The following is a 23,447-nucleotide window of genomic DNA, read 5'->3' as shown; positions in this document are numbered from 1 at the left end:
AACCTTGATGCTGTTGATGTCTTCATATTTTTTTGTTTATTGTTTATTATACACTGTAATGTCCATGACTGAATAGCATGTTTGGGTAAACGTGCCCCCTCACCATACCTATAAAGATCTCAGCTGCTTTTAGGGGCTGATTAATATCCAGCTTCTGCTATGGCTAAGGGACTTTTACGATTTGTACAATTCTTACTTGCTAGAAGGGTCCCTTGACAATAAGGAAAGCACAACATGCTCCCATGTTTGGTCCACAGAACACAACTGTAGACTGCAGGAAAACCTGTCAGTAAGTGGTCCGTTTCCGCAGGGGAAACTGAGCATTGCGTTATGTCTGATCACAGTAGTGGATTGGGTATGAAGTCCAGGCCAGAACAAGTCCTCCAGATCTACTCTCTTTAGCTACTCTCCAGCTCGCCAAGAGATGGGTAGTCGGAAAAGAGAACCTTTTTACTGACATTTAAAAACTGGACAACACTTTTAATAAGGACGGGCTTCAGCCTGTAGCTAAGATTTTTATTACAGAAATTGACAGCCACAGCTTTACCAAATTAAGGCAGCTTCCTGTTTTTACAGTTCAGTAGTCTCTCATTTTTGATTCCATCAATGGTTTTTTTTTTATACCGTTTGGGGCCTGAGGGTGTCAAAATAACAAAAATAACATATACATGTTTGCCATCTCCATGGCTGCAAAAAAAACTTTTTTAAGGGTGAACAGCATAAAGTAAGTAAATAAAACAATGGGAGAATTGCTTTTTTCATCTTTTCACTGCATAGGTTTATCTAAATTAAAAGGTAATGTACAGTATGTTTTTTTTTTTCAAAATGGCATCTATACAAATCAATAATCACAGGAAAATAACTAATATAAAAACCAGATAATACTCTACCAGCGAACAAATAAAAAGGTGACCGCTGCCAGGATGCAGTGTCAAAATAGAAAATGAGTTGGGGGTTAAAGGTCTTTTGATACATGTAAGATGCTGCATCAGCGGAATCAGTGGCTTCATATGTCATTATGTCACATTGCCGTTCCTGTCTTCACACGGTATATTGTATGTTGACAGGGTGATTAATTCACAATGAGAAAGTAATTTCCTAATGAAGTCAACAAGATCAGCAAGTGTCTGCATCAAGCAGAAAAAATGCTTTGGCCAGCCTTTAACAAGCTATTTTTTTTTTTCATTCTGAAACAGGGACATTGCAAAGAATGCACTACTGCGTTGGCGTCTGTTTATTTATTGGACCTTCCTGGGATTGTTTGATGCTGTTGTATTTTTCTTTGGGGCGTATTTCTTGTTTGACAATGCCACTGTGACTAGCAATGGACAGGTAAGGCCCGCGAAAATCATGGAGGTGAATTCATATTAGGAAAAAAAAACACAAATTATCAAACACAGCGAAAAGTTGTGGAACATTTCCTGGCATATTTTATACCACAACGAGTCTTGGGTGTTATGTTTGTGCTACATTTGTGTCTTTAGCAATCATTTTATTTTTTTAATTGGAAATTATTTTCTTATTATTCTTTAGTACACAATATTATACCCGTTTTAAAGAACTTTATACTAATTAAGAAAATATACAGTACAGACCAAAAGTATGGACACACCTTCTCATTTAAAGATTTTTCTGTATTTTCATGATTATGAAAATTGTACATTCACACTGAAGGCATCAGAACTATGAATTAAAACATGTGGAATTATATACTTAACAAAAAAGTGTGAAACAACTGAAATTGTCATATATTCTAGGTTCTTCAAAGTAGCCACTGTGATGATAATGTATAATATGATTTTTAGTTTTCCCTGTTAGCCCACGTACTGTGGGCTCTGACCCCCCCCTTCCTTCTCTCTGTGTTTCTGCTTGATGAGATGTGTGTGTGTGTGTGGATACCAAATCCCTCATGGCCCCCACTACAAGAATTTTTATTGCGCCTGTAGCCGCACAAATCTCCCTCCAGTACCAGATAAAACTAGTCTAGTCTCTCTCAAAAGACATGAGGTTCTTTGTTCTATTATAATAAGATATTGGGCCACCAATTTGGGCTAGAAAAATGAGTATATATTGCTAACTTCCATTGGTAGATCTGTCAAACACTGTAAGCGCGAGCAGCTAAACACAACGAGTACAAAGTGCTGATTTCTCCGGAACCATGTGGAACACATAGGACAAATTTGGTATCATTAGAAAGCCAATTTTAAAATAAGAGGAATGATGGGTGTGCTGTGATTCTGACATGTTCTCAAGCTAAGATATGAGAATTACAAGTATTGTTGGTACAAACTGTACATCTGAGGAGAGGGGAGGGCAACTCAAGCCCCTTTAGTGATGTCACAAGCCTGCAGTTATAAGTTGCTGCACTGGACCCAGCCTCCAATCTTGCCTGACCTTCGCTCCTGGCAACTTGGTGTGGCTCTCCGCCCGTAACATCAGGCTGCGAGTTGAGTCCACTAAATTTGCTCCTCGCTACTTAGGCCCCTTCAAAGTCCTCGAACAGGTTAATCCTGTGGTCTATCGTTTGGCCCTTCCGCCACGCCTGGGTATCACTGACACACCGACATTTTTTTGATCCTTGAGGTCCCGCTGGGTAGCACACATCGCTGTGTTTGACACCTTACCAACGACCTCATGACAGGACTTCCCTCATTGAGGTCTGTTAATCGTCATGAAATAGCTGCCATGTGACATCGTTGTACAGGTCGCTACAGGTCGCCGCATCGCTGCTGCGTCGTTGGGGAGATCTCACAGTTTGACATCTCACCAGCGACCACATAGCGATGCAGCAACGATCCCTGACAGGTCGTATCGTTGTCGGGATCGCTGTAGCGTCGCTAAGTGTGACAGGGCCTTAAGTCTTTTACCATGTTGTTGGCTGCCAGTGCAATGACTTTCACCCCAGTGCTCATGTCCTGTAGCCTTAGGACATACAGCCACATGTGACTCCCTGGCTACTAATTAGAGGACACTGCTCTAGTATGAAAAGGCTAAGGGTACGTGTCCACGTTCAGGATGGCTGGCGGTTTGGACGGAGCGGCAAACTCACTTTCATTAAATCCCCTCCACTATGCTGTAACATCTGGACGCTGCGTGTTTGACGCTGCGTCTCTATGCAGCGTCAAACACGCAGCGTTTCCTGAACATGGAAACATACCCTAAGAGGTAGAATCTAACGGCATGCAACCAACCCGAAATCCCAACTCCCAAACTCCAATAGGTGAAGAATGATACACTGAGCCAGCAGTAAGTATATATGTCACATCTAGTGACAATACCTCTATAGATCAGCTAGAACAGTTAGAAAAATAATGAGCCCAGTAAGGTGCAAAATAAGGCACACAATGAGTATTTGGTGAGTTTTTGTTATTGCAGATTTTCTCAGCATTTCTGGCGTATTAGCTACATGATGTTGCTTTATTGATACAGTCATGTGCGGGATTACATGCAATTTTAGTGCATTTCTGCAGCGAAAATGCTTGAAAAACGCATGTGCTTTCTGCCTATGGACTTTATGCATCTAATGCAATTCTATGGGAAAATCTGCAAATAAAACTCAGCGTACCTGCAAGAGAAATTGACGATTTGTGGATTTCAAAAACGTACCGCAGGTAAATTTATGCTTTTAAAATAAAAGCTCAGTGGACCTGAAATTTTTATAAATTCCATGAACTGGAACTGTAAAATGCTGCATTTTGTGCACAGTGAAGATATGCGGCATCTAAAATTTAACTAAAACTCATTGTGGGAACTGAAACTAAAAGTTTGATTTTAATCAGACCATAAAGGGACTTTGCTTCAAAGTTGAAATACCCACAAACTGGCTCTGTCGTAGACATTACACCACCAATAAATAAAGGACAGATGTGGTCATCGCTGCTCTGTATGAAACAATAAGGGAAAGGATCCCAGGATGACTTACTAATGGGCTGACTATGTAGTGCATGATGCCTTACTCACAGACCACGAGTCATTGATCCTATTTTGCATTGATATGTAGACTTCCAGTTTTTACATGTTCTGGTTTATTTTGTTGTTTCTGTTGTGCTGTGCATTTTTATGTTTCTGTTTCTTTTGCTTTTGCCACTGTTGCTTTCATCAGATCTTGACAACCAACACGTACTTGGTAAGAACCTGCCATTTTGATGTGCTGTGCCTTTCTTCGATTATTTTATTTGGTGCTTGTAGCTGTGTACATGTTACTAGGAATGTAGTGCTACATGGGTGTGTATGTGTATGCCGTGTTTGAAGAGTATAAGGCACTGTATGTCACATCAGAACAGTCTTAGGGAATTTGTATGCTAAATACCTAGACCGTATATTTGGATCATGACCATTGATTCTCTAGCTTTCACATTGCGTTTAGTACATGCTTGGTGGCCCCATCAAGGTTTATATCTGTGTACCCCCACAAAATGGGATGATGGGGCTATAGATTATAATGGAGCATCATTTTCGAGCATCTACGGCTATGGGAGGAGGACACCCAGACGTAGTAGACTGCACTCTGCCGGTACCATTATAATCTATTGCCCCGTTGGCGCATACATCCGAATCGCGTTTTGCAGGGGCAGGTGTTCGGATGTATGCCTTGACAGAGCCACAGAGTGTGTACTAAACGCAATGTGAAAGCACTTTTAGTCCTCAATAGCCATTGTGTCAAGTGTAAAACGGGAACACTACATACATACATACATACATTCTTAATATATATTCACAGGATTTGCTCAATAGTATTACTAAATGTCCCTCAAAACAGGGGACCCTGTACCATACATATTACGCTATATCACTCAAGGTGTGATCACAAACAAATGACTTGACCTCACCATGGTACAATGTAAAATCACATTTATTGAAAAAATTATTAAAAACAACATATGTAGAAAACAAACAAGGGTACTGGAACCACAAAAACGAGGGACTTTTCTACCATAGGTTACCCGCAAATATACTGTGACCTATCACATGCATAAAAATAGTATCTCACAGCGATGACATGCCTGAAAGTGCTCTGAGGTACACATGTCCACCTGGCTATAGTGATATATGGATCTAGATAGCTAAACGCTTATATTCTAGGTGTCCCAGATGAATTATGCTCCCCCAAGTAAAAGGCATAGACACGCAATGAATAGAGAAGTATACCTGATAGTTGACCACATAAGGGGGGGTGAACCTCGGCGTCCCTCTGCCCCTTATGTGGTCAACTATCAGGTATACTTCTCTATTCATTGCGTGTCTATGCCTTTTACTTGGGGGAGCATAATTCATCTGGGACACCTAGAATATAAGCGTTTAGCTATCTAGATCCATATATCACTATAGCCAGGTGGACATGTGTACCTCAGAGCACTTTCAAGCATGTCATCGCTGTGAGATACTATTTTTATGCATGTGATAGTTCACAGTATATTTGCGGGTAACCTATGGTAGAAAAGTCCCTCGTTTTTGTGGTTCCAGTACCCTTGTTTGTTTTCTACATATGTTGTTTTTAATAATTTTTTCAATAAATGTGATTTTACATTGTACCATGGTGAGGTCAAGTCATTTGTTTGTGATCACACCTTGAGTGATATACATTCTTAATAGTCCGACTACATTATATTTGTAGTAAATGACGGAATGTCTCTTCCTGGAATGTTGATCTAGTTAATATTCCTGTTTTTTAATGCGTATATCCTGTATGGTGCTGCAGTGAAGGTATTGATGTACTATAATGCCTTAGTCAGAGAACTATTGATTTGGTTTGCTGTGTGTTATGATTATGTGTAGTGATGATGTCACGTGGGTGATACTTTGTTGTGTATATTGTTTTCTTACACTTGCTAAGTAGTAATTTGGCTGGATGTGAGAACTAGTGTTAGCTGTTGGCACCTACACTGTATGTGCATCCAGACAGTAATTGAATCTCCTATAGACATAAATGATGCACTAGAACATCAGGGAAATAAAGTATATTATATTTGAAGACAAATACAAAATCTTAATTTTCTAGCTTTCCTGTGCATGAACTTGGACTTCGGTACTTGAACCATGCTCTCATTTTGCAGTATAATATAATAGCATATTTGTCCTATGAAATGTGCTTTAATTTTAATATAATTTTAAAGAGATTAGTTAGAAAAACTGTTTGAGAATGCAGCTGCTCTTTCCACCCCTAAAAATCAGCAAAAGCTATGGACAGATTTTGTTAGTGGAAGCTATGAACAGCCAAGCAGATTCTCATGAGTGTACTAGGACAGGACGGTCTTTAGGTCTCTATTCTAGCTAGAGACGTCGTGAGCAGAGGACAATGATGTCCGTATGCTCTCATTGACGAAAAAACACCTTTTACAGTGGAAATTTTCTTGAACATTTCATTTTGTCACATAATAGTACATTGTGCTGAAGACCTTTGACACGCGAGATCCATTTCTTGCCAGAATTCACGTGCCCACACATTCATCTTCTACTAGTGACTGATATCAGTGATTACCATAAGCAATTAATAAAAAAAAACATTCCCTTACATGAATGAATGCACGTGACTGCAAATTATTTTTTTTCCCTGTGAGCCATCTCAGTCTTACAACAGACTGATCGTCATTGGAGTTCTTTGATAGTGAGTCCGGTATGTGTGAGGTGGTAGTCTATGTAACCAAAGTACGTGACATGTAAAGAACTCATCCAGGTATGATTGTTGGGCAGCATATTAGGTACCCTACTACTACCCTACAAGCCCTCACATTTTAAAGGGAACCTGTCACCCCCAAAATCGATGGTGAGGTAAGCTCACTGTCATCAGGGGCTTATCTACAGCATTCTGTAATGCTGTAGATAAGCCGCCGATGTTACCTGAAAGAGGAGAAAAAGAGGTTATATTATACTCACCCAGGGGCGGTCCTGTTCCGATGAGTGTCTCAGGTCCGGAACAGCGCCTCCCATCTTCATTCCATGACGTTCTCTTCTGGTCTTCACACCGCGGCTCCAGTGCAGGCGTACTTTGTCTGCCCTGTTGAGGGCAGAGCAAAGTACAGCAGTGCGCAGGCGCCGGAAAGGTCAGAGAGGCCCGGCGCCGCAGCGGGACCACCCCTGGGTGGGTATAATCTAACCTCTTTTTCTCCTCTTTCAGGTTACTTCGGGGGCTTATCTACAGCATTACAGAATGCTGTAGATAAGCCCCTGATGTCGGTGAGCTTACCTCACCATCGATTTTGGGGGTGACAGGTTCCCTTTAAGTTAAGGCTCACTTAAACAAGCTGATGTTTGGGTTCTTTACAACACTAGTTTGCTGATTATTGGCTTGTATAGATATGCTGGCAATCGCCCGACAAAAGGGCAAAACGATTGTTGGATCTTCATGCCAGCAAAAAAATCAATGTTATCAGCAATGTAAGAACTTGTAAGCAGTAGATGTCTGCCGATAACGATGGTCTTCCAGACGCACACGATTGTGTTAACGATCACACTGTGCACATAGAATTCTTTTTGGCTAAACTGCGATGAGGATCGAGATTTATATAGCCAAAGTATTTTTTAATGGCTTTCCTAAATGGGCCCTTAGAGATTTTAGTAGTACAGGCTGGCTTTTTGTTGGCTTTCCAAACTTTGTCAATGGGATTGAGACAAGATATTTAGGGATATCATCTATACTCTTCTACAAATAGAATGGCAGACTGTTCCTCGAAAAACTCACTAGAATGTTATTTTTAATTTATATATAATATTATATTTTGTAGCAATAACATTTCCTATACTGAACCTTAAGAGCTTAGCATAAGTCCTGACGACCAAACTGACAAAATGGGCGGAAGCCTTCTGCAAATTTTCTATTTATATTTTATCAGTTTTACTCACTTATATAGCGTCATTAATTACACAGCGCCTTACAGACATTATCGGGAACTGTCACTATTGGGGCTTACAATCTAGGTCCCCTATCAATATGTCTTTAAAGGGAACCTGTCAGCAGTTTTGACTGATATAAGATATGGCTACTGCCTTTCAGGGCTTATCTACAGCATTCTATAATGCTGTAGATAAGCCCCTGGTCCGATCTGAAAGATAAGAAAAATAAGTTTTATTATACTCACCCGGGGGGCGGTCCGGTGCGATCCCGGCTGGTGGGTGTCGCAGATCTGGGTCCGGCGCCTCCCATCTTCTTGTGATGCCGCCCTCCAGTTGCTTCATTGCTCCCCGGCATCGCGCACCTGCGCAGGCATACTTAATTGCGCAGGTGCCGGGAAAGGTCAGAGAGGCCCAGCGCCTGCGCACTGCAGTACTTTGCTCTGCCCCCACCAGGGCAGATAAGTACACCTGCGCAGAAGTGCGATGCTGGGGAGCAATGAAGCAACAGGAGGGCGACATCGCAAAAAGATGGGAGGCACCAGACCCGGACCTGCAACACCCATCGGACTGGACCGCACCAAACCGCCTCCCCGGGTGAGTATAATAAAGCCTATTTTTCTTATCTTTCAGATCAGACAGGGGGCTTATCTACAGCATTATAGAATGCTGTAGGTAAGCCCTGAAAGGCAGTGGCCCTATCTTATACCGGCCAAAACTGCTGACAGGTTCACTTTAAGTGTTGGGGAAAACCAGAGTACGCAGAGGAAACCCAAGCAAACATGGGGAGAACATACAAAATCTTTGCAGATCTTGTCCTTGGTGAGATTTGACCTCGGCAACCCACCACTGTAAAAAGATAGTTTTAACCACTGAGCCATCTCCAATACTTTAGTCTGCCAAGAAAATCCATATGTGTTTGAAGGACTGACCGTAGAGCAGTATGTATTAATTGATTTATATGTTCTTTCAGTTTCTCCTATGTTTACACAAGTATCTTATCATTCTGCACAGTTGGCTAAGGCTTGTCTGCTGCCGCTGAGACATGGAAACCCAATCCATGAAACACCCCATGAACATATTCTTGTGCTACCATTGATTCCATAGTCAGTTAGGAACCCAGCGGCCAACAGTTTCCTTGCGCCATGTTTTTTCTATGGCTGTGGTACAGTTAGATCTGTTCACTTTATAATTCTCTCGTGTTTTATGTTTAATGCTCCTCTATTACAAACGTCTGATATCTTGATATAAATTGTCATCTTTGGTTTAATCTGTATAATTGTTGCTGTTATCAGCAAAAGTCATAAGGACGTATTTATAAAGCTAAATTTTGTCAGTCTTAATAATAATAATAATGTTATTTCTATAGCGCTAACATATTCTGCAGCGCTTTACAATTTGTCTTATACAGACAATAAAAGACACTCCAGTACCAGTTGTGAATTGTATTTTTCAAGATTATTGTACTTGTTTTTATTATGTATACCCCTCCTCACATGTAAAGCGCCATGGAATAAATGGCGCTATAATAATAAATAATAATAATAATAATTAGAGAATAACAATAATCACATAAATCAACAGATCAACAAAAGGAGTGAGGGCCCTGCTCGCAAGCTTACAATCTGACTTTACTCAATAAACTGTTGACTTCCAACATATTTTTGATGTCTTCTAGATACTTTTTATGACTTTTCTGAATAGGGGTCATGGTCTTCTTGGAAGAGAGTGACATTTAGTAACATTTCTTTTGGGTTTCATTAACTAGATGCTGGGAAACTGGACCTTTGGAACACTGGTCTTTACTGTCTTGGTATTTACAGTAACACTTAAGGTAATATATCACATTGGTTCTTTTACTGAATACCAGTCAAATGTAATATAATACAAATGGTCTTATTGAGGCTTATTTTGCATTAACTCTAGTTCACATTTTGGTGTCTTGATTATGGTGGACATTGTTATTTTTCATTTTGATTTGACATGATTTTGTTGCGTTCACTAATATATTTATTACAGGTTCTCCTCTTGCACTTATTAGTGCAGCCTTCCTCACAAACTGTGGCACACAGAAAACATAATTATGCAATAAAAAATGAGGGTTAAATACTTAAAAGGGTTATCCAGGATTTTTCATATTTTTTCTTATGGGGCTAAGAATGTCCCGGCAGGTAATTGTTAACTAACTGCCTCTTCTGGCCGGAGGCGGCTTAGAACGGTCACCGCGATTCTGCTGCTTCATTTGACCTCACACCAACAGGTCAGCTCTTCTTCTTCCAGTCTACTTTGCTGACAGGGCATCACTACAGACGTCATGCTGATTGACAGCTCCCTGCAGTTAGGCACTGGGGAGTCGGCTGTTAATCAGCATGACTTTGGCAGAGACACTCCATCAACAGAACGGAAAAGGAGAAGCTGCTCTGTCAACATTACCTCAACCTAAGCCACAGAACATGGCACTGGGCAGAACAGGTAGGTACTTAACTACCTGCCTGTATTCTCTTAACCCCGTAAGAAAGATACAAAGGTCCCGGATAACCCCTTTAAGGATTTACAATAATAATAATAATAATAATAATTTTTTATTTATATAGCGCCAACAAATTCCGCAGCACTTTACAATTAAGCGGGGGCATGTACAGACAAATTCAGTACAAGTTAAGACAATTTAAACAGTGACATTAGGGGTGAGGTCCCTGCTCGCAAGCTTACAATCTACAAGGAAATGGGGGGACACAATAGGTGAAAAGTGCTTGTTATTTCAGGTCTGGCAATTATAATAAATAGGGATTTTCATATAAAGCTGCATGATCCGGTCATCAGCCCGTGTGTTTAAGTGCAATAGTCAAGCATCAAGTGCAGTTATCATGTGCATGGAGGGTGTGGAGACAGATGAATAGTAGGGTGCAGATTCACATGCAGATAATATTTGGAAGGAGGGAACAAGACAAAGTTAGTTTACAGAGTAGTTGATTTGGTAGGCTTGTTTGAAGAGATGGGTTTTTAAAGCGCGCTTGAATAGGTCGGGGCTAGGTATCAGTCTGATCGTCTGGGGAAGTGCATTCCAGAGAGCTGGCGCAGCACGAGAGAAGTCTTGAAGACGGAGGTGCGAGGTTCGGATAATGGGGGATGTTAGTCTTAGGTCATTTGTAGAACGGAGGGCACGTGTAGGGCGATAGACTGAGATGAGAGAGGAGATATAAGGCGGTGCAGAACTGTGGAGAGCTTTGTGGGTGAGAGAGATGAGTTTATACTGGACCCTGCAGCGAATGGGTAGCCAGTGTAATGACTGGCACAAGATGGAGGCATCAGTGAAGCGGCTGGACAGAAATATGACCCTGGCTGCCGCATTTAAGATGGATTGGAGAGGAGAAAGTTTGCATGATTGTGCAAGCAGGGGAGGGTATTGTTGTCCTTGTGTTTTAACCACAGTGCATTATTAGGCTACGTTCCCGATATGAGTTTTGGTGAGTTTTTCACGCTGCATATTTTTAAAAAATGCAAGTAACCTATTTTACTTAATGGGTGCAAAAAATCGGCAACATCAAAAACTCACTAAAAGCTCATCATGGGAATTTAGCCTAATCTTCCACACAGACTGAACAGATCTCCCATTCTCAAAATGGCTGGTGGCCACAGGACATGCGACCTGACTTATCTATCAGCACCCTCCAATTGAAAAAGCAGCTTTCCATTGTGGAGTGTTTTTCAGTAGGAACAAGCTGATGGACAGTCTGGTCACATTCCAGTCTAGACATCAATGGCTCTAATTGCAGGTCATCTTAAATTAAAGGGTTGTTCACCCCATTTTTATATTACAAAGGGCTTGACTGTTCTTTAAAGGGAATCCATCACCAAGTAATTGCCACCTAATCTGAGGGCAGCATCATATAGAGACAGAGACTCTGAGATTACCACTAGAGGACTATTAAACTTGCTGCCAGGTAATCCCCCCACTGACTGGCAGCATTCTGCCCATACACAGGGTGCACAGAAATATGCCAGCTCTCAGCATTCCGAGAACTGCTAGATCTGCAGCAGTTACAAAAGTGATTTTATTAAAACCGCAGCTAGCAGAACAATAACTGATACCGTACATTGCTGAAATCAGGATCTCTGTCCAAACATCATGCAGCTCTCAGATGGGGGTAGAAAAAACCTGGTGACAGATTCCCTTTAACAATAATAAAAAGCACCTACTAATGTAGCGAGTCCCACTCCAGTCGTTTCTTCTTGCTTTCCAGCGTGGATGGCACATGACAACCTCAGCCACTCAGTCACCCCTACAGCCACTTAATTGCCACAGCTGAGAATAAATAGTCACTGCTGCTGGCTATCAGTGGCTACAGTGATAAGTAACATGTCACCATCATGGCCGCTCATTAAGTGCAGCAATGATGGATACACTGTCCACATTTGAAAAGACAACGTGACTGGCGGGTATTTTGCACCAGTACCAAGGAGCGTCAGGGAATTGGGTAGCCATGAGCTTTTTATTATTTTACAGCACACTAGCCATTTTTAAAAGAAAAGAAATCAGATAGATAACTCATCCAACATTGGTCTCCCCACCACCATGATCTTCTCTTAGTCCTGGTTTCCTACATGGCACACAGTACCTGATTTATCTGTGTGTGCCACCACGTGTATTTGTTATTTTGTCTGGGAAAGGGTCTGATAGTTTCCTTTTTAATGGCATTAATAATGGTACCGCAATCTTTATAGGGTGAAGAATTGTTTACGTTAGACATTTGTTGTACTCTCCATATTATCGATTACGCTGTTAGTCTACATAGACAATTCAGTATAAAGAAAATTGGTGGCGCTTGCTACACTATTTCCTTGCAGCAGATATTGTCACAGTACCACTTTACTGCGTCGTGTACTAAAGGTAATATAGATAATAATATATCCGCGCTAGGAGCAATACCCTTTCATTAAACAATGGACCAATGAATAGCCTGTCAAGTCTTAATTACCTATCAGCCCCACTTTTATCTATGGTTGTACCTTTCAAGCACCATATAGACCTTCAGTCTTTTTTCATTCAATTTTACCCACTGGGTAATAGACCAAAAGGCTTTTGGTCTATTGTGCTATCCGTAGCCGGTCACGTGTGTGCTCACGTGACTGTGACGTCACGCTAGGTCCTGCACTGTCGGGATACCTAGCGGCTAACTTTCACAGCGCGCAGCTATTTCACGCTGCCTAAACACAAATAGCGGCCGTGTTAGAGCGCTGCTTCCGGCCGGAGCAGCGTTCACCGCCCGCCGAAGCTCCCGAACTCACTTGAAGGTCCGACCATAGGAGGAGGACTTCATTAAGCAACGCAATAGAGAGAAAGTAACCGGATCACAGGAGGTAACGTTGTTCAGGTTAGTTTCTTCGGTGTAACTTTATTGTTCCATATACAGTTCCTTGCGTTTTTCTTTTATATAGATTTCATATATCCTCTTGGTAGGATTTGTTTAGCAAGTGCGCCCTTATAATATTGAAATATTCTTTATATTATAGTATCCATATTGGGACGGCAATTTACATTAAAAAACACCCAGTGGGTAAAATTGAATGAAAAAAGACTGAAGGTCTATATGGTGCTTGAAAGGTACAACCATAGATAAAAGTGGGGCTGATAGGTAATTAAGACTTGACAGGCTATTCATTGGTCCATTGTTTAATGAAAGGGTATTGCTCCTAGCGCGGATATATTATTATCTATATTACATAGACAATTCCTCTAAGCTGAGCATTACCAAAAAGGACATACAGTAAAGCCTTGAAATGTTTAGAAAGCCACAAAACGTTTTACGATGCAAAAAGAACAAATTAGACAGGGCTTAGATTGTATGAAGAATATTTTTCCAATGGATTTTAGTAATATTCATGAAGTCGTATGTTTTGATATATAACAAAATTTTAAGTAAATGGACAAAAGAGAAATCTAAATCAAATCAAAATTTGGTGGGACTTCCCTTTATCTTCACAACAGCATCAGTTCTTCTAGGTAAACGTGCACAGGTTTTGAAGGAATTCAGCAGGAAGGTTGTTCCAAAAATCTCTGAGAACTTCGCACAGTAAATTCTCTGAAATGTGGATGTAAGCATGTGAAATCCTTTTGTCTTTTCTTGTAATCCCAGACAGACTCTATGATGAGATCATGACTCTGTCGGGCCATGTCCTCACTTCCACGACTAATCCATCCTTCTTTAAGATGAAGATGGTTCTTAATGAAATTGGCTGTATGTGCTGCAGAATAGAATTGGAGGCAATCTGTCACGCCGTAAACGGCGATAAAAGGGGCAGGACGGCGTACTGGGACCCGCACCTGTCCCTGACTCTATAAAGGGGCCCTGACTTGCCCTTATCTCAGGGGTACCTAGAATGGTTTGGAGGCCTGAGCCGCCAGCAAATCCCTGTCTCCTGTGTAAACCCGATCAGTGGCCCCCTCTCCCCCCAGGAAGGAGGACTGTACAAAAATAACAAAACAACAAATAGCCAGGGAATACAGACAAGGTAACTTAAATAGCAAACACCCCAAAAGCTCACACAACCACAGATGAAATACTGTGTAGGAAAAAGGGTAGCAACAACAAAGGAGAGAAAACAGGTTTAACATGCAACCAAATAAGCAGACAACAATCTAAGTAGATAAACCTCCAAGCTCCTAAGACCACGCTCCTTCACACTCCTAGCCAGGCAGCTGAACTGATCATTGACAACAGTTGTAGTCAAAGCTAGGTCTATATAGAGCATTTTATATAATTAAATATATATATATATATATATATATATATATATATATTTATATATTACAAAATCAAATTCAGCTGAGAGACCCAGCTCTCAGCAACTCAGCAATAAGGTTAACTCCTGCACTGCTGGCACAAGACAGCCAGGTCAGAATTCAGGAGAAGAGCTTCTGTTCACTGTGTGTGAACGAGGCGCAGAGCGCTGCGGTTCTCTGAAGCCTTTTAGTTGCGGTAGCCCCGTTACACAATGGGACACCTCGATGATGGTTGTTTTGCATGATGGATAAGTATATGCCTGTTTTTCTCAGGACACTATTAATCCTGTCCAGATATCCAACTCCATTTGCTGAAATACAGCCCCAAACTTGCAAGGAACCTCCACCAGGCTTCTTTGTTGTGTGCAGAAACTCATTATTGTATTATTGTACCCAGTAGATGGGTGTAGCTGGGTCTTACTAGTTACTGGCAGTTCTGAGCTGATGGCACTGTTGAACATCTTCTGATATCAACAGGAAGTAAGTATGACTTGTCTTTCATCTCATGCACTAAGTTTCCTTGGCTGACCACTGCATTTATGGTCTTCCTTAAGATCTATCTTCAGCATAAAGAAAAAGAAGTCATGGAATTGATGATACGGTCCCTACAGAGACTTGATCTCAACATCATCCAATTTGTCTTGGATTACATAAAGTAACAAAGATTTGTGCAACCCTACATCCACAGAAGATCTATAAGTTCTCCAAGATGAATTAATGCTGTTTTGAAAGCAAAGGGTGGTCACACCAAAATTGTCACTTCTCATACTTTGATTCACTTTGAATTTTGTTAGTTGATAAAAAAAAACAATCTTTTAACACTTGTATTTTTAAAACCTTTCCTACTTTGCAGCATTTTTTCCACACCTGCCTAAAACTTTTGGACAGTACTGAATATAAATGCATTAAATCTATTTTACCTAGCATCCAGATAACTTTAGTTTCTTGCTTCTTTCAGCTGGCACTGGATACACAATATTGGACGTGGATAAACCACTTTGTCATTTGGGGGTCACTTGTTTTCTATATTGTTTTTTCTTTGCTTTGGGGAGGAATCGTCTGGTAAGTCCATATCTTCTGTACTATCCTTTCTAAAAAAATAAAATACACCAAAGCATGTTTTGTTTTTTTTATCTACATATGGAACATTCTAATATGTAATATTGTTCACCAGTCATATGTGCCTTGAACTAATACAGAATATTAGTTCAAGGCACATATCCATCAGTCCGCCTTTAACTTCAAATAGTATTATGCAGTCTAAATCGGTATCTATTTATGTAATCGCCAGTTGGGACTACTGGCCGCTGTCCCCGAATCCCGTAAGGCACCGCGACAGTGTCACTTGCGCAGTTCGTTAGGGGCTACATTCCCAGTTAGTTTACTATGTCAGTTTGGGCTTAGACACCCGTAAAGAAATTTCGGCTCCACAGTGTACATTTTCATAATAGACTATTCCGACTTCAGATTTGTAGTTTTTTTTACAGTTGCACGTTAACCATGGCACTAAAGTTACTGTACAGTTAGTCACTCAACACTCAAGGTACTTTAGCTGGCATGCTATTGCTTCACACCAGCTTTGTGTTACAGGTGGTGCATGTATTCTCCGTGTCTGAAAACGGCTTGGGAATTTCGCATACAAATTTATCTCAGTCAATATTGAGGCCCAAAAAAGTTGAACTTTTTGTGCAACTGTCACTTTTTTTTAATACGTGTGCAGGGCATAGTTACTATATTTTATGCCAGAAATTGGTGTAAATTATGGCTTAATGTATTGCCTATTAACAAAAATGAAGTATCTCTCTGCTCTCCTGACCTCTCTGGCCCTCCAGCCTGACTGTAATCTCTCACTGGATCTGAGGAATCAGTTGATCTTCTCTTCAGGTATAACCTGCAGCAGATTTGGAGGGGTTCTTACTGATGAGTGTTTTTGTGCTCCCTACCCTGCCCCTGCCCTTGGTTGCTGAGCTCTGTGAATTGTGGATGTTCTCAGAGGCAATCTTCTCTGCTCTAGATTGCTTGGATTCTTGTGCAACACTGCCACCTGCTGTTGTCTAACAGTAACACAGCCTATATACAGCTCTGGCAAAAATTAAGAGACCACTGCACAGTTGTATAAAAATAACCATCTCTACATGTCTGACAGCCCTTCCATTCCAGTATCAGTTGAATTCCAACCAGAGTACACCTCATTCTACTTAATGTGCTAGGAAAGTGTAAAAAAAACACTGCTGTGGTGTTCACAATCCTCTTGCAATAGCACAAGCTGGATGGCAAAACAAGTGCTAGTAATATCCCAAATGTAATAGGAATGAAAAAATAACTTTTAACCATGCCAAAGGAGTTGAAAAGAAAAGTCTTGAGTGAGGAAAAGAAGGGCTCAATTCTGGCTTTACTAGCAGAGGAACACTGTGAGCATCATGTAGCCTCCATCCTTAAAATTTCTAAGACGTTAGTCCATTACAACAAGGTCAAGCAGCAGACATTGGGGACAACAAAGCTACAGACCGGCAGAGGGTGAAAGCGACTCTCCACTGACCGGGATGACCGTCATCTTATTCGAATGTCACTCAGCAACCGCAGGTTGACATCAAGTGACCTACAAAAGTAATGGCAAATGGCAGCTGGGGAGAAGTGCACAGCAAGAACAGTTCATAAACAGGCTCCTAGAGGCAGGGCTCAAGACATGTAAAGCTGGAAAAAAGCCTATCATCAATGAGAAGCAAAGGAGAGCCAGGCTGAAGTTTGCCAAAGACCATAAGGATTGGACCATAGAGGACTGGAGTAAGGTAATCTTCTCTGATGAGTCTAATTTTCAGCTTTGCCCAATACCTGGTCACCTAATAGTTAGACAAAGACCTGGAGAGACGTACAAGCCACAATGTCTTGCACCCACTGTGAAATTTAGTGGAGGATCGGTGATGATGTGGGGATGCTTCAGCAAGGCTGGAACTGGGCAGGTTAATCTTTGTGAAGGACGTATGAATCAAGTCGCATACAAGGTTATCCTGGAAAAACAGTTGATTCCTTCTGCTCAGGCAATGTTCCCCAACTCTGAGGACTGGATTTTCCAGCAGGACAATGCGCCATGCCACACAGCTAGGTCAATCAATGTGTGGATGAAGGACCACCACATCAAATCCCTGTCATGACCAGCCCAATCTCCAGACCTGAACCCCATTGAAAACCTCTGGAATGTAATCCAGAGGAAGATGGACAGTCACAAGCCATCAAACATAGAAGAACTGCTTACATTTTTGTACCAGGAGTGGCATAAGGTAACCCAAAAGCAGCGTGAAAGACTGGTAGAAAGCATGCACTGGTAGAAAGCATGCCAAGACGCATGAAAGCTGTGATTAAAAATCATAGTTATTCCACAAAATATTGATTTCTGAACTCTTCCTCAGTTAAAACATTAGTATTGTTTCTAAATGATTATGAACTTGTATTTTTTTGCATTATTTGAGGTCTGCAAGGAATGCATTTTTTTGCTATTTTGACCATTTCTCATTATCAGAAAATAAATACAAAATGTATTGCTTGGAACTTCGGAGACATGTCAGTAGTTTATAGAATAAAAGAATTTGTTTTACTCAAAAATATACCTATAATAAGAAAACTTAGTCAAACTGAAAATCTTGCTGTGGTCTCTTAATTTTTGCCAGAGCTGTATAAGTATTAAAGGGGTTTTCCCATGAACAAACTTAATTTTAATCAACACTTTAATCAATAGAACTTTGAATAATAATTAGTTCCACAATTGGATGTGTTTAGATAAAAATGCTCCTGTGCTGAGAGAATCTTATAATTGTGCCCCTGTTTGTACTGTGTAATGGCTGTGTGTGACCGTACAGGGACATGGTCTGGTCATACCACAGCTCCTGGGCAGGGGAGGAAGCAAGAGAGTATATAGACAGGACAGCACGGGATCATAGCCGATTATCTCAGCACAGGAACATTTTTTTTAGACGTCCAATTGTGGAAATTATTTTTATATCATAGAATAGTAGAGAAGTAGAGTTGGAAGGGACCTCCTGGGTCATCTGGTTCAACTTCTTGCTCAATGCAGGATTCACCAATTCATCTCAGACAGAGGTCTGTCCTACCCTATATAATGTAGTTCAGTTAAATAAATGCCTTAAAAAAGCATTTATGATGTCCCCGTTTCCTATGCCTATTGAGGGCTTTGACTAGTCGATGGAGGCCCCAGACTATTTAGCCCTCTTTCCATGTTATCAGGCCCCTGTAGGTGTGATAATATAATTTGCACAAGCCAGCCTTATCTCCAACTCATTCACATCTAGTGCATGCGCGCCACTCATTTAGGCTAAGTTCACATTAGCGTTTGTGTGCATCGTATCATCTGATGCGCAAATGCATGCCAAAACGCATGCAAAAACATGCTTATGCCTGTGCATCATCTTGCGCATGACGCAAACAAAAACGCTGCTTGTGCATGCGTTTAAATGCGTTTTGTCATGCGTTTGCGTTTTTTATGCGCATGGAGGGGTGGTGACATCATTTTCTGGACATGCGCAGTCTAAAGTACGCATTCATGTCATTGCGTACCAATGCGTGCCATAGACAGTAATGCGTTTTTGACGCAATCGTCCGCATGCGCATGATTGCGCAATATTTGACACCTCAAAAAATGCAACATGATGCGTTTTCCGGACCCCGCCGCACACCTGAAAATGACGCATTCATTCGCATCCGCAAGCGAACACATGCAAAAACATGTCCCTGCGTACAATGTTAAAGATATGTACGCATGACACATGCGGATCGTATGCTGCGCACACAGACGCAAATGTGAACCCAGCCTTAGCATCAGTGCTTCTCTGGAGCCGAATGAATGCTTCCCAGCTTCAAAGGCGCAGTATGTATGACCGGAAGCCATCTTTTGAACTTCTGGTCATGTGCAGTGCATCGCTGAAGCCTGTTGGAGGGCATGGGGTTCCTGACAGGTTCTTCCTAACCACATTCTCCTCAAAGATTCTCTTGCTCCTCTACAAACCTTTAACAAAAATGAGCCCAGATTCTGTCAGTCATAGCTGCAATTAGTCAGTAAATATATTCCATTATATAAAGTCCTCTATACAAACAGGAGACGTGCTTATACGTTTGATAAGGTATGGGGAAGGGGCCTAGCAATAGCAGACACTGCCGGATAGGAGTACAAGCAGAGCTTATATATTTAGTTCTACCATGTGTCTGCAGAAGGTGTTAATTAATGACATTTCTTGAGAGGGAGGATGGGCATCAGGACCGTGTTGTTTGAGGTTGTATGTACTAAGTGTATGTACAGTATATCACTCTTTAGTTGTTCTTAATTAATATTTTCATAATTTCATTATCTTTAAAATATGAAAAATAAAGCCTTTAAAAAAAAAAAAGAAAAGGTTATTCAGCCATTCTGACTTGTATTTTTTTTACATCAGATTTTTTTTATTGAGAAAAGCACTGCATTACAGTTATCATGTTCCAAAATGTAACAAAAGGCGAACACTCAAAAGAAATACAATACTACTTAAGGCCCTATCCATATAACACAATTTGAAAGTTGCATATTTCTTATGTATACACTGATAGGCAAGCCTATTGTCAAACCTGAAATACTAAATAACAGTAATAACTATTTTTATGAAAAGCAAAATTGACAATCCCCCCTAGACCTCCTATTAGTATGTGTTTCTGTTCAAAAGCCAAATGCAACTTCGTTTGGATACATCATAAAACATCTGTATTAGGCTACTTTCACACTTGCGTCGTGTGACGTCCGTCGCAATGCATCGTTTTGGAGAAAAAATGCATCCTGCAAAGTTGCCCGCAGGATGCGTTTTTTCTCCATAGACTTGCATTAGCGACGCATTGCGACTTATGGCCACACATCGCATCCGTTGTGCGACAGATGCGTCGTGTTTTGGCGGACCGTCTGCACAAAAAAAAGCGTTCCATGTAACTTTTTTTGTGCGACGTGTCCGCCATTTCCGACCGCGCATGCGCAGCCGGAACTCTGTCCCTTCCTCCCCGGACATTACAATGGGGCAGTGGATGCGTTGAAAAACTGCATCCGCTGCCCCCGTTGTTCATTTACTTCACAACGTCCGTCGGGCCGACGCATGGCGACAGCCCCGTACCGACGGAAGTGTGAAAGTAGCCTTATCCGTTCTTTCAGACTAAAAGACAACCTTGGAGTATCCAACCATTTTCTTTTTTTTTTTTGTGGAATTTGTGCAGTGAATTTCTTTTTTGATGCATTACTTTGTCAAGTCTTATTATATTATTTATTTTATTTATTCTGCAGGAGTAGGGGGGGCTGGAATTTACCCAGCATTAGGCAAGTAATTTGTGAGCTGGGAATCGATGTGAATATTTTTCTGACAGAAGTATTCTAGGAGTGATACCTTTATTGGCTAACCAGAAAATAATATGTTTGCAAGCTTTCAGAGCACAGTGGCTCCTTCTTTAGGTAATCTTGTCTGAAGAAGGAGCCACTGTGCTCTGAAAGCTTGCAAACATATTATTTTCTGGTTAGCCAATAAAGGTATCACTCCTAGAATACTTCTGTCATCATTGGGCAGAAAAATATTCACATGATTTTTCTGGCAAACACGGTACTACAATACAATTTGTTATTGTACATCATGAGCTGGGAATAAAATACGAAGCATACCTAACTTTACCGGGGACTCTGGGTCCATTTCCTCTTTTAGTATACCCAAAATATACACTCTTGGATCTAATAGACGTTTATATGATAGACCCGTTCTATCACAAATACCATCTTTTTCCAATACTTGTGCATTCCCATAACATGTGGATTAAATGGGCTTAATCCTTACCGCACCTCGGACGCAGTGCATTGGGCCTAATTCTCATTTTGTGCAGAAAAGTAGATAGATAGGATAGCAGTGAATGATTTTATGTGATGGATACTAATCCTCTTGTAACGTTAGCAGATGTAATTATATCTATAATAAGATTATTACCTATCTTCAAGATAAGTTATTATGGCAAAGCTGTGAAATTCCAAATGCAGGGTTCAAAACTCTGAAATACCTCCTGATGGAATATATGTCTTATTAAATATATGCCCTTATTCTCCCAATAAGAAAACTCAGTAAGTTTATTCAGTTCCCGTTGGAGTGGATTATGCCACAGTTTTTAATACCTAGTAGTTCTTTCCCCTTGTCCCAAACCTTATATATTAACCTCTTTCTGACCTCGGATGGGATAGTACGTCTGAGGTCAGCTCCCCTGCTTTGATGCAGGGCTCCGCGGTGAGCCCGCACCAAAGCCGGGACATGTCAGCTGTTTTGAACAGCTGACATGTGCCCGTAATAGGCGCGGGCAGAATCGCGATCTGCCCGCACCTATTAACTAGTTAAATGCCGCTGTCAAACGTAGACAGCGGCATTTAACTACCGCTTCCGGCCGGGCGGCCGGAAATGATGTCATCGCCGACCCCCGTCACATGATCGGGGGTCGGCGATGCATCTCCATTGTAACCATAGAGGTCCTTGAGACCTCTATGGTTACTGATCGCCGGTGGCTGTGAGCGCCACCCTGTGGACGGCGCTCACAGCACACCTCCATTTCTGCTACATGGCAGCGATCAGCAGATCGCTGCTATGTAGCAGAGGCGATCGAGTTGTGCCTGCTTCTAGCCTCCCATGGAGGCTATTGAAGCATGGCAAAAGTAAAAAAAAAAAGTTGAAAAAAATGTTAAAAAAATAAAAAAAATATAAAAGTTTAAATCACCCCCTTTCGCCCCAATCAAAATAAATCAATAAAAAAAATATCTACGCATATTTGGTATCGCCGCGCTCAGAATAGCCCGATCTATCAACTAAAAAAAAGCATTAACCTGATCGCTAAACAGCGCACCGGGAAAAAAATTCAAAACGCCAGAATTACGTTTTTTTGGTCGCCGCGACATTGCATTAAAATGCAATAACGGGCGATCAAAAGAACATATCTGCACCGAAATGCTATCATTAAAAACGTCATCTCGGCACGCAAAAAATAAGCCCTCAACCGACCCCAGATCATGAAAAATGGAGACGCTACAAGTATCGGAATATGGCGCTTTTTTTTTTGTTTTTGTTTTTTTTAGCAAAGTTTGGAATTTTTTTTCACCACTTAGGTAAAAAATAACGTAGTGATGTTTGGTGTCTATGAACTCGTAATGACCTGGAGAATCATAATGTCAGGTCAGTTTTAGCATTTAGTGAACCTAGCAAAAAAGCCAAACAAAAAACAAGTGTGGGATTGCACTTTTTTGCAATTTCACCGCACTTGGAATTTTTTTCCTGTTTTCTAGTACACGACATGCTAAAACCAATGATGTCGTTCAAAAGTACAACTCGTCCCGCAAAAAATAATCCCTCACATGGCCAAATTGACGGAAAAATAAAAAAGTTATGGCTCTGGGAAGGAGGGGAGCGAAAAACGAACACGGAAAAACGAAAAATCCCAAGGTCATGAAGGGGTTAAAGCAAGAGTGGGCATTGTTTCTTCCTCTTTTTTTGTATAGGTTTTCCCTGCCTCTAATATACACATTAGAGGGGTCACTTTGTATTTTGTAAAACTTTAAGTCAATTTATCCCCATACCATCTGACTGTTCTCAACCATGAAGATGTTGTAGCTGAGAAGCCAGAAAGTATACCCATGGATTGGGAATCGCCAATCCCCCTATACCCTTGTCCCTTTTTAAAAATTCCAATTTAATTCTGGTTTGTCATTTACACCAAATCAAATCTCTAAATAAGCTGTGTAGACTGTGGAAAATAATCGGCGGAAGCCACACAGGAATATTGTGTAATATATATC

At 41.0% G+C, this 23,447-nt stretch overlaps 1 protein-coding gene across 6 annotated transcripts in view; it reads left to right on the top strand.

The window, feature by feature from the left end:
* Positions 1-23,447, top strand: part of ATP11A (ATPase phospholipid transporting 11A) — a 290,835-nt gene that overhangs the window by 254,441 nt on the left and 12,947 nt on the right. For all 6 annotated transcript variants that reach the window (XR_011319339.1, XM_069757899.1, XM_069757898.1 and 3 more), the window contains 3 exons: positions 1,197-1,332; positions 9,596-9,661; positions 15,570-15,673. Coding sequence is in view for 5 of the 6 variants with exons in the window: in XM_069757899.1 (XP_069614000.1) it covers positions 1,197-1,332; positions 9,596-9,661; positions 15,570-15,673 (306 nt within the window). In the remaining variant the exon portion in view is untranslated. The remainder of the gene's footprint in view (positions 1-1,196; positions 1,333-9,595; positions 9,662-15,569; positions 15,674-23,447) is intronic.

This window comes from Ranitomeya imitator, chromosome 3 (assembly GCF_032444005.1).
Source record: "Ranitomeya imitator isolate aRanImi1 chromosome 3, aRanImi1.pri, whole genome shotgun sequence".
Taxonomy (NCBI): Eukaryota; Metazoa; Chordata; class Amphibia; order Anura; family Dendrobatidae; genus Ranitomeya; species Ranitomeya imitator.
Note: the sequence above shows the minus strand (reverse complement) of the source record. Positions and strands in the feature narration are given on the sequence as shown.